The sequence below is a fragment of the Carassius carassius genome, chromosome 50 (genome assembly GCF_963082965.1).
Source record: "Carassius carassius chromosome 50, fCarCar2.1, whole genome shotgun sequence".
NCBI lineage: Eukaryota > Metazoa > Chordata > Actinopteri > Cypriniformes > Cyprinidae > Carassius > Carassius carassius.
In genome coordinates this window covers 14,294,977-14,311,643 of record NC_081804.1, presented here as the reverse complement: position 1 = coordinate 14,311,643, position 16,667 = coordinate 14,294,977, and the positions used below count along the sequence as shown (strand labels likewise).

At 34.9% G+C, this 16,667-nt stretch overlaps 2 protein-coding genes and 2 non-coding genes across 5 annotated transcripts; 2 read left to right on the top strand and 2 right to left on the bottom strand.

Annotated features, from left to right (window-relative positions):
- Positions 1-2,053: 2,053 nt before the first annotated feature.
- On the bottom strand, positions 2,054-5,983 carry pdcd2l (programmed cell death 2-like). Its single transcript, XM_059545904.1, has 6 exons — positions 5,600-5,983; positions 4,655-4,818; positions 4,133-4,537; positions 3,937-4,053; positions 2,474-2,631; positions 2,054-2,222 (listed from the first exon to the last, which is right to left on the bottom strand). Exons 1-6 carry the CDS (start codon positions 5,702-5,704, stop codon positions 2,092-2,094), a joined length of 1,080 nt encoding a protein of 359 aa, XP_059401887.1. The 5' UTR covers positions 5,705-5,983; the 3' UTR covers positions 2,054-2,091.
- Positions 5,984-6,066: 83 nt separating this feature from the next.
- trnar-acg (transfer RNA arginine (anticodon ACG)) lies at positions 6,067-6,139 on the top strand. The gene has a single exon. It is a non-coding gene; the product is annotated as a tRNA-Arg (tRNA).
- A 657-nt stretch (positions 6,140-6,796) lies between these two features.
- On the bottom strand, positions 6,797-6,869 carry trnar-acg (transfer RNA arginine (anticodon ACG)). The gene has a single exon. It is a non-coding gene; the product is annotated as a tRNA-Arg (tRNA).
- A 1,696-nt stretch (positions 6,870-8,565) lies between these two features.
- On the top strand, positions 8,566-16,197 carry ces2b (carboxylesterase 2b). 2 transcript variants are annotated; one of them, XM_059545902.1, is made up of 13 exons: positions 8,566-8,792; positions 9,981-10,170; positions 10,256-10,394; positions 10,482-10,615; positions 10,933-11,086; positions 12,235-12,339; positions 12,432-12,530; positions 13,010-13,156; positions 13,251-13,328; positions 13,415-13,562; positions 13,663-13,812; positions 14,138-14,210; positions 15,436-16,197. In XM_059545902.1, exons 1-13 carry the CDS (start codon positions 8,675-8,677, stop codon positions 15,617-15,619), a joined length of 1,719 nt encoding a protein of 572 aa, XP_059401885.1. In that variant the 5' UTR covers positions 8,566-8,674; the 3' UTR covers positions 15,620-16,197. The 2 variants fall into 2 exon arrangements, with proteins under 2 accessions (XP_059401885.1, XP_059401886.1); XM_059545903.1 differs by having other exon boundaries at positions 8,569-8,756.
- Positions 16,198-16,667: the final 470 nt, after the last annotated feature.

Below are 16,667 nucleotides of genomic sequence, written 5' to 3'. Positions count from 1 at the left end.
ACAATTCATTTTAATCCTATAATTTTATATTATAATTTATTTTAAGTGAATAAATTGTAATGAAAAATAAATAAAATTAAATAGCTAAAGTAAATCTTAAGTGGAAGTGCATCTGCCAATTCTGTCATGAGCATACATCAGCAGTTACACATGTTTAGGGGAATAGGGCATTATTAATATACCATGTAAGGTGGTATGTGCTAGAAATGGGTAAACCACTATCAGTTAGTCTGGCCATGGTGTGGGGGCACTGCCGCACAAGGCAGTGTCCCACATTGTCCCTCAGAAACATACCCCTTGTCCCCCCTTGGGCTTATTATCAGGTGGTCACCCTATTCCTGACTCAAGACATTCTCAACAGAACGACGAATCGACGAGTCACCATAGAAACGGACGCTAATTAAAAGCGCGCCAAGCTGTTTCTTTCTTCTTCTTTTGTTCATTAGTCGTTTACATGCTTAGTGCATATCGCCACCTGATTGATGGCTGTGCAATCATTTTTATTTTTTTCTATTTAATCTTTAATCCTTGAGAATGTGAATTATGTTGTTTGTTTTATGCTAATTATACATCAAGTCATATCGGATATGTATTTTGATTTAGAATTTAGACATTATATAAAATGATACTCCATGTGTGAGATATAACATGTAATAAATAAGATAAACATTTAAACAAAAGTTAAAACATTACCTTGTCATATTGTTTTATAATTTATACATAATTTATAGATAACTCTTATATATGCCAATAAAATAAATAATCATATTAGAATAATATATTACCTTATTTATTACTTATATTAGCGCTTTCCTCATTAACATATCATTATATAGTCTGTATATGACAACTAACATACCCTGTAAGTTACCTCCGTTTTTGGAACCGAAATTTGAGGTTATCCGCTTACTTACTCGTAAACATACCCAGGTATGTCACATAACCTGCTTTCTGGAATACCTCCCCATGTCTGGAGGAACGACAAACAAGCGCTACTCAACACTGCTCAAAACTTATTTTTGAATCATCAGTGGCAAATTATTTAAATATAAAAAGCAAAGGCTGTGAGTCAGAAGCGCAGTTTGGACACATTTGGGCAGTGTTATGCAAATCTTCTCACATCGTGATGTAGACATGTGGGGGGCGTGTTTAAACAAGCCGTTTTAGGAGGACGTGGTTGATTAAACTGTGATAAAGAATGTCTCTTTGGATTTGAGACTTTAGTCTTTGCAACTTTACAGATCTTCATTATGCACCAGGAGCTTGTAACACTCCAAAGAGAAAGGAAAAATTAAAATTGCATCATATCACCCCTTTACAAGCACCTGTGCATGTCATGAATGCTCATTTATCCATAACATTATCATTCTGACTTGACTTCCATTCAAAGCACACATACAAATCTGTACATCTTATATATTTTTAATCATCACTCACCTTTGTACATGAATCATTCAGAACAGAATATTTCAGATTGAAGGGGTTAATTACTGACAAATAATTTCTGAAGTTTCCTCAGATTCCTGTAAATTTAAAGGAATATTAAAACAAAAAAAGAAAGAAAGAAAAATCTGTGTGTTTGCAAGAAACAAATCCATTACAATATTTTTTTTATTATTATTATTAACTTCAAACTGTTGCTTCTGGTTAAAGTTTGAGTCTTCTCTCGATGATATTGATTTCTCCAGTGGGAAAGTTATCTTGTCATGATGGATTTGTTTCTTCCAAACATGCAGCTTTTCAACATGTTATTAATTGATGGAGTGGAGTGGTGTGGATTACTTGTAGATTATTGTGATGTTTTTATCATCTGTTTAGACTCTCATTCTGACGGCACCCAGTCACTGAAAGAGGATCCGTTGGTGAACAAGTGATGTAATGCTCCAATTCTCCAAATCTGTTCTTGTGAGAAAACAAACTCATCTACATCTTTGATGACCTGAGGGTGAGTAAACTTTCAGAATACTTATTTTTTTCTATTCCTTTAGATAATAAAAAAAAAACATGATATTAAATAATAAACAATATAATACGTTAAATAAGTAAGATGAAGTTGTACTGAAAAAAAATCTTTAATGATGATAATTTATATCATTTGAAGAGCTTTTGGTCTGGGTCTGGCTGAACGACAACAAATTCTTCCACTGGAGCCGCTGATCCAGATTTCCAACAGCTGTTTCTACAAGTGTACACAAGAACTGTTCCGAACTCCAGCGAAACGTCTGAGAAAACAAAAACAAATCAATCTTAGAATATAAACATTAAAAAAATATAACAAGATGTACAGTCAGCCATTCGTTATCACAAAATATATCCTGAAAGGATGCAGGATCAGAGGGTTATTTTGAGATATTATTAATAATTGTGCATTGCACTATATTTTACAGCTGCTTACCAAAATAAATCAGTAAAAGGACAATAAATATGTATAAAAATGTTGGTTTTAAATGTATTGTAGAACATCTGTACTTACCTGAATCTGTGTCTACACTCCTGAGCAAACTGACCAATGCTGGCATGAGCTGAAATTCAAAAACTCTCGGGCTGCCGCAGTGAGCACAGACCGGCACCGTCTGACTAACATCAGAGACAGCCTCTGATATAAACAGAGGTGATCCCGCCCAACTATATCTATCAGGTGAGAGGAAACACATGAGTAAATAATAAAATAATTGGGTCCATAATACAACAAAAAGTTTATGACGGTTATGTTTCGGGATGGACCTTCCTGCTTTTTTCTAAAAATCATGTTACATCATACAAATTCATTTGAAATCACCCCCTTGTGCCTCGTGTTTGACAGTTGCATCTATAAACTTTGCATAATTTTTTATTCCGCTCTCCTTTTTACGTTTTTAATCTTAAGAACTTAACATACAGTTATGGTTACTGGTTCATTAAGGTTCGAACTTAACCAATAAATGACTGACGATTCAGTCTGTGAACTGTTTCAGTGGCTAAATAAAGATGACATCGGATGCCCATTTTCCACAAGTTGGTATGATTCTTAAGAGTCCACGTGAAATGTCTGTAGCATGGTTAAAATTCCTCAGTGGTCGAGTAAAACAACACCTTTTTACCTTGTCAAAAACAGCTCTGTTCACAGCGAGCCGTATGGGTGCATGTCTCTTTAAATGATAATGATGCTCGGATGACCCCGCCCCTCTCACGGGTATGTAGCCATATATGGCTCGGAGGTGGTCTTATTCAAATAACAAGCTATCTATGTAGAAACCGGCATCAGTGATGCACATTATTTTAAATTCATATATATTTATTATTTTAAATTATTCAATTATTTTCTATGAATATTTTAAATTCATATATATTTAATAATACATATATTTGTGTTACTATTTTAAATTAGATTTTGAAATATTGTTTTCATTTGCAATTTTTTATTGTGTGATTTTGTCATTTCTAACTAGTTTGTACGGAGCCCCGCACATGACATGCAGGAAATAATATTAGGCTAAATCGTGTGCATGATTTACTTATTCGTTCCCTCAATGTACTAAAACGTGCACACGATTACTATTCTGTTCCCTCGATTTACTATTTCATTCACTCGATTTATAAATTGTGCGCACGATTTAGCAAATCGAGTGAACGCAATAGTAATCGTGTGCACGTTTTAGTACATTGAGGGAACGAATAAGTAAATCGTGCGCACAATTTATTATTATTTTTTTTAGCAACTAGCTGCAATATTTTATTTCAGTTAATGCTGTGATAATTTTTAATGGTTTTAGTTAGCGATGATAACCCTGCACTAGCACACATGCTAACAAGATGAATTCTGATGAAACACACATCAACACAAAGTTTTCCCAACTGAACATTTTGCATAATTCTAGCAAATCTGTAATTCTTTTGACCATTTCAGTTGCAGTCTGGAGCATTTTGCCGAACAGCAGTGTAAACATATTCAATCACCGTAACACTTGTTCAGGACAAAGAGAGATTTTCTTCATGAAACTGGTGAACACTTCATCTCCATGCTTGGCCGTGGCCTTCTCGTATTCCTCCTGAGTGGCGCCCCCACTTCCACAACTGAAAAAATATAGAAACTGAGGTGATTAATAGACAGTTTACACATCACTGTAGTTTCTGTTGTAGAATCCATCCTCACCTCTGAATCTCCTCGACTGTCACTCCCTCCCTCTCCTCATACGCTCTAAGCAGTTCGTTCTCATGATCCGTGTCATGAAATCCATTCAAGTCTGTTTCTTCCATTACACTTATGTAGAACGGCTGGAAAACAGGCACATCGTTGGGTGGGAGGGCACTTTGATGATGATCTCCATCAATGCACAGGTCCTGAAGCCTGCTGCTGACATCATTTCCTTCACCGATACAGTCATTTGTTATTTGTACGCCGTTTTCAGCCACTTGCTCTTCATCGTCCATCCCCCAGTCATCAGCTTCATCACACCAGTCTGTCCTGGACATTGCAGATTCTGTACATGGCGTGGTTTTGTCGTCTTGGCTTGCTTTGATGTCATCCTCCAAGCATTGAGAGCGCAGGACTATCCAACTAGGTACATATACATGGCCAAATGGTCCAAAAAATAAATGTTTTAAGGAACAGTTCTGGAAACAGGGCACATTTTAAATGTAAATAATGCCATAATATAAAATGAGAAGCTGTCACCTCTCTGATTTGCCGCTGCAGTGTGGATAGGTGCAAGCAAACACACTGATGGTTCTGTGGTAAGGAGACGCAGCGAGAGGACAGTAGACCTGCACCACGTGGGACAGGCCTCTCTGACACAGACTGCATGTGGGATGCTGCAGAGTGATTACTGGAAGCAGGTCCTGTCATGATAGAAATATACATTTATGTAAAATTAATCACACAAATTAAACATCACCCCTTGGAAGCAACCATACAAATATATAATTTTTCCTAATATTAAAAATAAAAAAAAATGTAATGTGCCTTTCTCATACACAAGTGCTAGAACGTTTCACAACACAAAATAAAAATGAATACAGTGTATAATAACAATAGACTTTTTATTTGATTCATACTTATTTTAGATATCATGCATACCTATTGTGATAATTGCAATATACTTAGAAACACACATCTTGTTATATGTTCCAAATCTAAAAATACTTTTGAATATTTTTACTTTATATTATACTTTAAAAATATTTTTGCCAATTATATTCGCATAATTAGAAAGCACTGGTTTATTTTTTATTTTTTTTGCGATACTAACCTCAAAACACATATAGTTATAAATGTATTATAGATTAATAAAGTTATAAATAAAATAAATCGTTAAAAATAAAATAAAAAGTCGTTTGTCATGACTCTTACATTTCCGAGTTAGTATGGTTAGCTCCCTAGTTAGCCATCTGGCTAACGATAGCCTTAATTACTTAAAAACTATTTTTTTATATATATATATTCACTAACGCAAGCACAGAAATCTGATTAAATTTCGCGTACTTGTCAAAAATATTGTCTGTCTACATTAGGAATCAACTAAGATAATCAAGTAACGTCAGCTGTCAAGCAGAGATCTAAGCTAACTTCAGTTAGCATGACACAAACCCTGAGCATATGGACAAATTGTGTTTCCTTTACCGGTTTATCTCCAATTTTGTTTGTGCAATAAGATGTGTATTTCTTCTTGTCAATAACTCCATCACATACTCCGATGAGGACGGTCTCGTGCACTGATGCTGCCATGACTTAAGCAGAACTATTCAGTCCATGTGCTTCTCTGAACACGTGCAGAAGTTCACACTCGGTACTGAATCATTTGGATCTTAATCAATCTTAAAATGTGTTTTATCCAGTCGTTACTGGTCCACAATTCATATTAATTCAGGAATGATATGTTAAATATAAAATATTTCCGACATTATGCATATACTTATGTAAAATTGATTTAAATTATTCCAAACGACATTTGATTCTGGTATATGAGCTTTAATACACTGTTTTACGACGTGTAAATATCAACGAATGTAATTTATGTCAAGTAGAAATATTGGTTTTGTTCATGTGCAGGTTATTCTTGACCCCTTTTAAGACGTAGCTGTACAATCGGGCCAGTGGCGCAATGGATAACGCGTCTGACTACGGATCAGAAGATTCTAGGTTCGACTCCTGGCTGGCTCGATTCTTTTAAACTCCGATTCGGATCTTTATTTTACGGCGCTGATAGACTCAGGCATGGATAGTCACAAACGGGCATGTTACTATTCACGTTATTTCAATAACATGTCAAATTAGACTTTTGAACTCGTCTGAACTGATTTATTGTTGGAATGCGTTTTTAAAGGAAAAAAACGCCGTAAAATTATTTGCGAAACTAACTTTTTCAAATTATTGTATTTGTTGTAGATTTTGAGTGCAAGTCTACTGCCCTCTCGCGGCGTCTTCTAGCAATAGATTCAATTCAGAAAATTATAAAACATTTCCTTTCATTATAAAACCTTTTTAGCCACTTTGCTCTACCTTTTACGTTTAGTGTTGGTTTAAATCATATTTGTTTATCCAAAAGCTGGGACGTTTTTCATTGTGCTGTGGATAAACAAAATTATGGCGAAACGTATATAAACGTAAAGGAGTCATTCCGTTAAGTTCTAACGCTTGTTTTTGTGAACTCCCTGCAGTAACACATATTAACTTGACCTTTCACATGCACCCTATAGGTGAGGTGTGCCCATAGACTGTATAAATAGGGTGTGCCCTGCATATGTTCCCTAAAGTGTTTGTCGGAGTATCATTTTTAACGTGAACCAAATGAACTAGCGAATCGGAGTTCAAAAGAATCGAGCCAGCCAGGAGTCGAACCTAGAATCTTCTGATCCGTAGTCAGACGCGTTATCCATTGCGCCACTGGCCCGATGCGTCTAGCATTTTTATACACAGAAGTCAGAACAAATATGAAACTGCACGATATTTCCATTCGCAAGGTTTTAAAGGCACATTTTGTCATCATGTAGCTGAACCGCAGCGACTCGAGCATCGCTAAGTTAACTAGAACTGACCTTACATGACCTTTCTAGATCTAGATCACGCTTTTAAAATATTTATCCAGGTTTTTGAATACTGTGGGAAACCTGGTTCTTAAAACATAGATAGTAATTTAAAAAAAAAAACACTTGCATGATTGCATATGTATGAATTTTCTCATTATTAAATATAAAAATGGTACGAAACAAGAATTATTAAAAATGATGAATAATAATAATAATTAGAGATATAATTTTGTGCATTTGATGCTTCTTAAAACAGACAAAATGTTACACAGTTGAATAACAGAAATTCGTGTCCTGGTTTTTATTGAACATTAAGGAATGTATAAAACAGTTTAAGATGCATATAGTATGTATATAGTACGTATAAATTAAAACAAAATAAATCTAAAATAAAAAAAAATCCAAAATGTTGGAAATAGTTTTGTAAGAAGAAGAAAATCTGCATTTTAATTAATTAAATATAAAGTATTGCATGTATAGCCCATATAAATAAATAATAAATACATAAAAAATAAATACCATTTATGAAATTATTGTATGATTTGTTGTTGGTAATAAAGGCCTTCTGAAAGTTGTTGTTGTTGTTGTTTTTTTTACCTTTAATAACATTAATAATGTAGTACTATCTCCTACTCAAGTAAATCTTTGAATTATTTTTACTTGAGTAAGAAAATAATAGATTTCTAATGTAATTAACTATTAAATGATATTCAATATGTAACAGTGTAGTAAAAATACATTATTATGCTTTGGAATGAAAAACAGACACTTGAAAAGTACTTTTATAGCAGAGTAAAAATACCTCAGTACTATCCGCCTCTGGATGTAGGCGTAGCGTAAACTCCGGTGAGAAGTGACGAACGCAGAACACTGGTCATGAATTAGAAAAACGCTGGAGGATTTAGATCTAAGCCAAGAGGAGACTGCTTTGTTAAACCAAGGAAACTTTGCTTCCTTTGCTCCTGAAACAAAACTTGGTTCTCACGATACTTAACATATTCTCACTGGACCTTATGCTACGACTACATCATCCGCTGGACGCCACTCTCTCGTGAACGTGCGTACGACAGTTAGAGGAAGCTAGAGATTACTGTTTATAAAGTTTATAAATATGGATATTTTTTCTTAAACAAACACATTGATTAACTTCAGAAGGAATTTATTCCCCCCTTGGAGCCATGTGGAGCACTTTTTATGATGGATGAACAGTTTTTTGGGCTTTAAAATCTCAACAGCCATTCACTGTCATTATAAAGCTTGAAGAGCCAGGACATTTTTTGGAATATCTCCGTCTGTATTCGTCTGAAAGAAGAAAGTCACGTACACCTAGGATGACTTGAGGCTGAGTGAATCATGGTTAATTTCAATTTTTGAGTGAACTACACCTTTTTTGAAGTATTTTTGGACCCCTTTGTCAGTTTATTGGTATTGGGCTTATTTGAAACGCGTTCAATTTTAGAATTAAATTAAAAAGAACGTTTTAATTGGCAATTGGACTGAATTTGATTAACCCTGAGCAAAGTTAAGCGTCAAGATTTCACAAGGATTTAAAAAATCTGGCAACCACAGTTCCTATAGCAAAGCTCAAAGTGTGCCCAGATTACGCAGTTGTGTCACTGACAGTGTGCAGGACGCTTGAACACTCATTCTGCTGTAGGACTGGACACGCATGGCGATGAGAGGATCTGTCGTGTTTTCTCTCTGCGTCCTGATCCAGCTGAGTCTACAAAACACAGTCAAAGAAAAGGATGGTACGTCACGTAACGAGCGCATTCACTTGCACAACAGTAGGCTAACAGTCAAAACAGCTTTTTTATGCATGCAAGAAAACTGCATTTACACGAGCTGTCACGCGTAACATAAACAGACAAGCGCAAATTTGGCGAAGTGGTGAAGGGTCGGAAAACAGCGCTGGTAATAAATAAACGGTAAAGGGGCGAAAGTGCACGTAGGTGTTGTTGAACGTGTTTTGCTAAAAAAAAAAAAAAAAAAACGTTAAGGGGTTCATATGAACCAATCGGTTATCAAACATGATCTATGTCATTATATTTAGTATTCCGCCCTTAGTCACAGATGTTTAATGCACTCATCGACGCCAAACATAGACCGCAACATCAACACTGTAGAACTGAGTAAAAAGGACAAAATATAGCCTACAGCAAACACCAGTCACACATTCAGTTACATGTAAAACACGCATGTCACATTAAACTTGTAAATAAACAGAAAATATATCCACATACCACTTTTGGAGGGAATTATATCTTGAAGATTTTTGATCAGATGATTTACGATTACAGAGAAAAACACCTTTTAATTTTTCGATGAGTGACATAAAAAATAAAATATAATCATGAAACTCTTAGAATCAATCTTGCTCAAATAAACAACAATTGAGTAAAGAAATCACAATAAGCATGATAAAATAAACAAAATAAAAAATTATACAAATTGAACGTATCAAAAGTAGATTAAGTAAATTAGTGCTGAAGTCATAGACTGTATGGCTGAAGTACACAAGCGCCATCTAGCGGAAATATATATCAACTCCCTTTGTGACAGAAAATAGAAACTTTGAGGCAGCAATTACATATAGGCTATTCAGATATAAATTAGATCATAAAACGCCAAGCATAATATTTAAAATAAATATAAAATAAAAAAATAATAAGTAATTAAATATAGAATAGCATGTAGCAATGTAATTTAAAATAAAGTAAGTTTAATATAAAATAGAAATATAGAATAATTTGTTTAAAAAATATTTTTAGTTTTAGATAAATTATATCATGTATATAATAAATATATATTATTTTTTTAAGGATGTGAATTGCCAGAACATTTAAATGTTCAAAGTCTGCTTAAAAAATGAGATTTTTAAAATCTCTTTCTTTACTAGTTTAACTGGAAACGAATAGCAAATCTTGATATCAAATTATATGAATATAAAAATTACTTTTTTATGAATTACGCAGGACCTGTCCTGCAAACCAAACTTGGGGCCCTGAAGGGTGAGTATGTGAAAGCGAAGGGGAAGGACACAGTTGTTCATTCCTACCTGGGCGTTCCCTTCGCCAAGCCTCCTGTGGGCCCACTGAGATTTTCTCCTCCACAGCCTGCAGAGAAATGGGACGGAGTGAAAGACGCATCGAAACAGCCCTTCATGTGAGAATCCAACCAAACTGCACATGTAGATCAGCCGTTTCATTTCAAAACCTGGTACACTTGTGTTCCTCTCTGTCTTCCCCAGGTGTCTGCAGGAAAAGCAGTTAATTGTAGACTTGGCAGCCAATCTGTCTATGAATGTAGAGGTTCCTGACTCATCAGAAGACTGTCTGTACCTCAACGTCTACACACCCTCTAAACCTGGAGCAAATGACAGGTTTCCTGTAAGAGTGGCTGATTTGAATGAACTTTGCCGCATGTTTCTGTATATATGTTTATTTATTTCAATGCTGATTTTCGTGGTGCATCAGGTCATGGTTTGGATCCATGGTGGAGGTTTTTCTTCATGCTCTGCGTCCCTGTTTGACGGACATGTTTTGGCTGCCTATCAGGATGTAGTTGTGGTCCTGATTCAGTATAGACTTGGCCTACTTGGATTTTTCAGGTAAAAACTAATCGTTAAGAGCATAAAGATCCAAGAAATCCCCAAATAATTCATTTATTCAATTAAAATCAGTTCTAAATTCTTGATATAACCCTGTCTAGGCATTGGAGTGAAGGTAGTTAAGGTCATTTGTTAAGGTCTCCATTCATCAGGCCATATGCTTTTGGACTTTAAACTTAAATGTAATCTGTTTTAAGGGCCATAAAGTCCTCTTAGTGCATGTTTTTGATGCTTCAGAATCTCTGATATGGATTGATACAGCTGCGTTGAGGTCTAAGGTCTCTGATGAGGTTGTATGATGATCTTCTGCCCTTTAGCACGGGAGATGAACATGCTCCAGGAAACTATGGTCTTCTGGATCAGGCCGCTGCTCTTCAGTGGGTTCAGGAGAACATCCACAGCTTCGGTGGAGATCCTGAATCAGTGACCATCTTTGGAGAGTCTGCCGGAGGAGTCAGTGTGTCTTTACTTGTAAGGATTTATAATAATAGTTCAAATAATAATAATTCTGTACAGAAAATTAGCTCAAGGGGAAATAATTACAATTAATTATAACTAAGTATTTAAATCAGCTGCCAGAAGTAATTGTGGAATTAATATTACAATCAAATAATCTGTTAGTCCTGCAAACATTCAGTGTAACTTTTTATTAACTAAACACAAACTAGTCTTACAAACAGATACAATTGCATGCTCAGGAGTTATTACATTATAGGAGATTATATTACAAGCATAATGCATGTAATGATGAGGAGGTGGTATGCACCAATGTGTAGGGCATTAAATGAGGATTAATTTGATATGAGGCATGATACTAATCAGGTTTAATTATCTAGGGGTTCAATCATGAAGCGTGCATAAAATGGCATACTGTATAAAAGATGCTATGCAAGACAGTAATAACCATACACACAATGTCCTGGAGATATGCATGTTCATTCATAGACAAGTTAATTTGATGTTTTAATTAAATTACACTAAAAATATCAGGCTGTGTATTATAGTGTTTATTAATATTTTGATTCAGCATTTATTTTTTTATTTAAAGGAGTTTGTTATGTGCTATTGCCACTTTTGTTTTCAAATGAGTTTTTATTTAAATGCAATTTATTTTATTTTAGGGTTACATTTCTAATTTCCATAAAATGTGTTACAGTTTAATTATCTTATGTTGATATTTTATTTCATTTTAGCTTTATTTCAGTTTATATTTGATATATTATCATATTTTCCTTACCCCTGAATATAAGTGAGTGTACACATTTTATTCATCATTTCCAAAAATGCGATATATGTTTTACAGTACATAGTATTTTATATTAAATATTATAATTGTCATGAATAAATATAATATCTGTTTTATTTTGGCGGACATTGGTGTAATTTTGAAATATTTGCAATATTTTTTGACTTCTTAAAAAGAAGAAAGAACAAAAAAAGATCGTTAAATGACTTGATAAGATATGTTCAAAATAATGATGATTCATTTAATGAGGTATTTTCCTCATTATGATATTAATTTTAATTCCGAAATTAAAAACATGTCGAAATATTTTTCAGACAAAAAAAAAACGAGCATGTCATTAAACCAAAAATACTTCTATATTTTTTTCCCATAGGTTCTTTCTCCATTATCGGCAAACCTCTTCCATCATGCCATCGCAGAGAGCGGCACAGCAGCGATGGATGCTATACTGAATCCCAACCCTCTGGCATTAGCTCAGGTCAATCACTCCGGCTCTTTTCTCAAGAAAAACCTCTTTTATATAATGAAAATTAAAGACATTTAATGTAAACGTAACACGTTTCTCTCTAGGCTGTAGGAAATGCATCTGGCTGTGATATTTCCAGCCCAAAGGAGATTGTTGACTGTATGATGCAGCTGACAGAAGAGGATATACTGAAGATCGCTAAAGTCTGTCCACAATATACTACTGTATTTTTCGGACTATAAGTCGCACCTGAGTATAAGTCGAATCAGTCCAAAAATACGCCATGATGAGAAAAAAAACATATATAAGTCGCACTGGACTATAAGTCACATCTATTTAGAACCAAGAGAAAACATTATCGTCTCCAGCCGCTAGAGGGCGCTATATGTCTTCAGTGTAGTCTACAGGAAGACTGAGCAGCACAGAGCACCCTCTCGCGGCTGGAGACGGTAATGTTTTCTCTTGGTTCATGTCAAATTAATTTTGATAAATAAGTTGCACCTGACAATAAGTCGCAGGACCAGCCAAACTATGAAAAAAAGTGCGACTTATAGTCCGGAAAATACGGTAGATTGTGTCATAGAATCTCTCTGAACATTCAATTCAGTCTGTGACAAATATATCCAAACAGTCCTCCTGTGTATTAAATGGTGTGTTTGCATATACACGTCATTCAATACAGGAGCATCCGATGCTTCCTTTTGGAGTGACGATGGATGGCCTGTTCATTCCCAAACCTGTAGCAGAGCTTCTTCAATCCCACGAGTTCAACAAAGTGCCTCTGATCACCGGAATCACTGATGATGAGTGGGGATATATTATGCCTAACGTAAACACTTTTAAAATCTCTAAAGATATATTTGTTTTCCCAAAAATAAGAACTTCAGTCAAAATGTTACAGCACATTCATATTCATTCCGCAGTTCTTTTCACCTCCAGGATGGACAGATGGGATGGATATGGAGCAGATGTTGCCATTTTTGACCATGTTTAATCCTGCTGTAAGAATACTTTTATTTTCAATTTGACCTTTTTATTTGCATTTAAAAAAAATAAATTCTGTCTGTTCTGTTTCTCTCCGCTTTAGCTTCAGGATCAGTTAGTTGCCGAGCTTGTTTTGAATGAGTATCTGGGCACATCTCCTGACAGGATCAAAATCCGAGATGGTTTTCGAGAGATAATGGGGGACTTTATGTTCAACGTCCCAGCTCGTAAACTGGCGAATTACCACAGAGGTGAGAGTTTGTTCAATGGGCTGCAGAAGTATGATTGTTTATTTACCAGAAGACTGATCCAGTGCTACTCAAAGATAATTATCAATTTTTCCCTTAATAGATGCTGGGGCACCTGTGTACGTGTATGAATTCCAGCACCCTCCGAGTATACTTCGAAAGAAAAGACCCAGTTTTGTTGGAAGTGACCATACAGATGAAATTGCATTTGTTTTTGGTTCCTGCTTTGCAGATGGACGTATAAAGCTGAAAGGTACAACCCAAATAATATTAGTAAACAAAACAAATGATCTTTTGCGTACTCGCATGACCAACTTAAACCTGTTGCGAAATCTGCATGGGGAAGTATTTCACCCATATGAAAAGTTTCCAATTGAGAAGATTTCTCTTTAAATGACTCCATTTCGACTACAAACAACAGTACGATTGAGAAAGAGAATGAAAGATTTCCCCATGCAGATTTCACAGCGAGTTCATACGTAATCACTTCTTGTGACAGCATCTTAAGACCTCAAACTGGATTGTATAAAAAGTGGCAATCAATACATTGTCTCTTTTTTCTTCCTGCTTTAATTTAGAGGATCTCTTAGAAGAAGAGAATGAACTTTGCAGAACTGTCATGGCTTACTGGGGAAACTTTGCTCGCACTGGGTAAGTGATGCTTACCATAAAGTTGATATTTTTGGGGGTGATAAAGTCAAACATGTTAAGGTGATACAATTTCCCCGATAACATGATGAAGAAAAAAGCCCCCGAGAAGTTCTTAAAATGAAAATGTTAAGTATTTTTGGCTTGAACTTTGATGAATGTTTATTAGAAAATGGAATAAGCTGTGAATCAGCTTGATTAAAACATAATAACTAACCATTTGAAAACGTTTGTCTGCTTAATCAAATCATGTGGTGTGAGCAACACGTAGGGGAAAAATAATATAAAACAGGAAGTGATATCATAGAGAGACCTACTGGAGACCCTCATGTCTGTGTGTCAAAATCAATGAGTCCCATCAAATATCAGATAATTTGGTAAGGCAGATTAATTCAGGGTGTAAAATGTCATGTGGTGCGACTCTCTGAAAAAGTCATGACATTTATGAATTAATAATCTGCCACCAAGACAAATTCCTTGAGTGTGTAAACACACTTGGAAATAAAGCTTTTTCTGATTCTGATGGTTACACCACATGACATTTTTAGTGGCATTCAACTGAAAATGGTGTTAACGTTTTCCTAACCAAGTTAATTCGGGTTGTAAAACATGATGCAACTCGCCAAAAACACTTATTTATCAATTAAAATTGTATATAATTGTTGCATAACATTAAATCAAATTTTATTTAAAAACACTTAATTATATTTAAACATATTTATATATTTAAAACTTTTTGGTGTAAGAAAAATGACTTTTTACTTGATAGTTACACCATATGACATATTTCAATTATTTAATCGAAAACTTCTTTGAAAATGGTATAAAAGTTTTCCAAACAAAGAGATAATCGCATAATCCTAATGTTGGAAAAGATGCAGCTGAACTGAATATGGTTTCGCTCACAATCTCTCAAGCTCAGCAGAAAGGGAAGGCTCTTGAGGGGAGGATGATCATGCTGTAATGCTGATGGCATTCCCCAAAGAGTCTCCTAAGGGACACCATGTGAGTTCCCTTTAAGGGGAACTCAAGTTGTAAAATTATGTGTGAAAGTGGTGCGAATGTCCAAATATTTGCATTTATATCATTTTAATGGTCATTTAGTCATCCAACAGAATTTTTTTCTTGAAAATGGTATCAAAAATGTTCAAAACCATATGAGTACATTTCTAAGAATTTGTCACATGCATTTCCAACTAGATTTTAAAATCATCTTTCCTGGCGGCAGGTCTCCGAATGGTCCGGGCCTCACAGAGTGGCCTGAGTTTGGAGCCGAGGCCGAGTATCTCAGCATTGGACTGGAACAGAAACCTGGGAAAGATCTGAAGGGCAAACACTATGCATTCATGACCGAGACGCTCCCAAATTTCATTCGTCAAAGCAGAGAGAAAAGAGAGCGCTCAGAACTGTAAAAAAAAAAAAAAACAGTTTCATCAGAAATTAACACAAAGCACTTGAATGTATGGATGACACACAAAAAATTAACTGTGATCCGATTAATTAATTAACCAGAGGAAATCTATTTTGGTGCTTGGGTTAAAATTTTATAACAAATTGTAAATTTTTTCTTAAGACTTATAAATGTCCAAGTAACTAATGCTTTGTAGCAAATTAGCTCAAGACTACGTGTATATAAATAATTACAATTCTAATTAATTCCAATAATTTATACCAGCTGGCAGTAGTAACTGTAGCAGAATTAATATTTCCATTAACTAATCTGTTCTCCCAGTGAACATTCAGTGTAATTTCATTTCAACAATTTCAGAAATTATATTTTCGTGGCCATAGAAAAGAACTTTTTTAAAGTACTAGTGCATTAGAAGCATAACGAGACTGGATCGTTAAAGGTACATTAATATACAACCAGTGACAGAATCAGAAATTAATGTAATTTGTGCACAAAAGTTTTATTAACTAAACACTAAAACATAACTAGACTAAACAAACAAACATACGATCACACATATATGGATGAATGAAACTGTTAGAGTGAAACCATCAGCGCGGTTTATAACGAGGTCTACAGCTGTTCTGCTTTTTTTGGGATATTAGTTGCTCTTCGGGAGTTGTCTACAGAACAAGTTTGATTTTGGTAACTGGATAATTTATGAAATATAATGAATAATTGCGTGTCTGATTGGTCCAAATGCTACAGCACTTAGAAATAAAAGTCGGAAAACATTCATGTTTTTCCTCCATTTTATTGAGAACAAACGAAGGCTAAAGCTGCAAACCTCCCTGAATTTGAATGCAACGGGGTGCATACTAGTCATGAATTTGCGCTTTGAGATTTTCTAACTGGCAAACTTACATGGATGACAATAATTCAACTATTGACAATATTCTGATTGAGGAATTGACAAATAAATATGATTTTGTTTTTTGAAATAAGCAGAATCACATCAAATGTACACCTACAAAAAAAAAACTCGGGATTAACTTTCAATATAAATTACA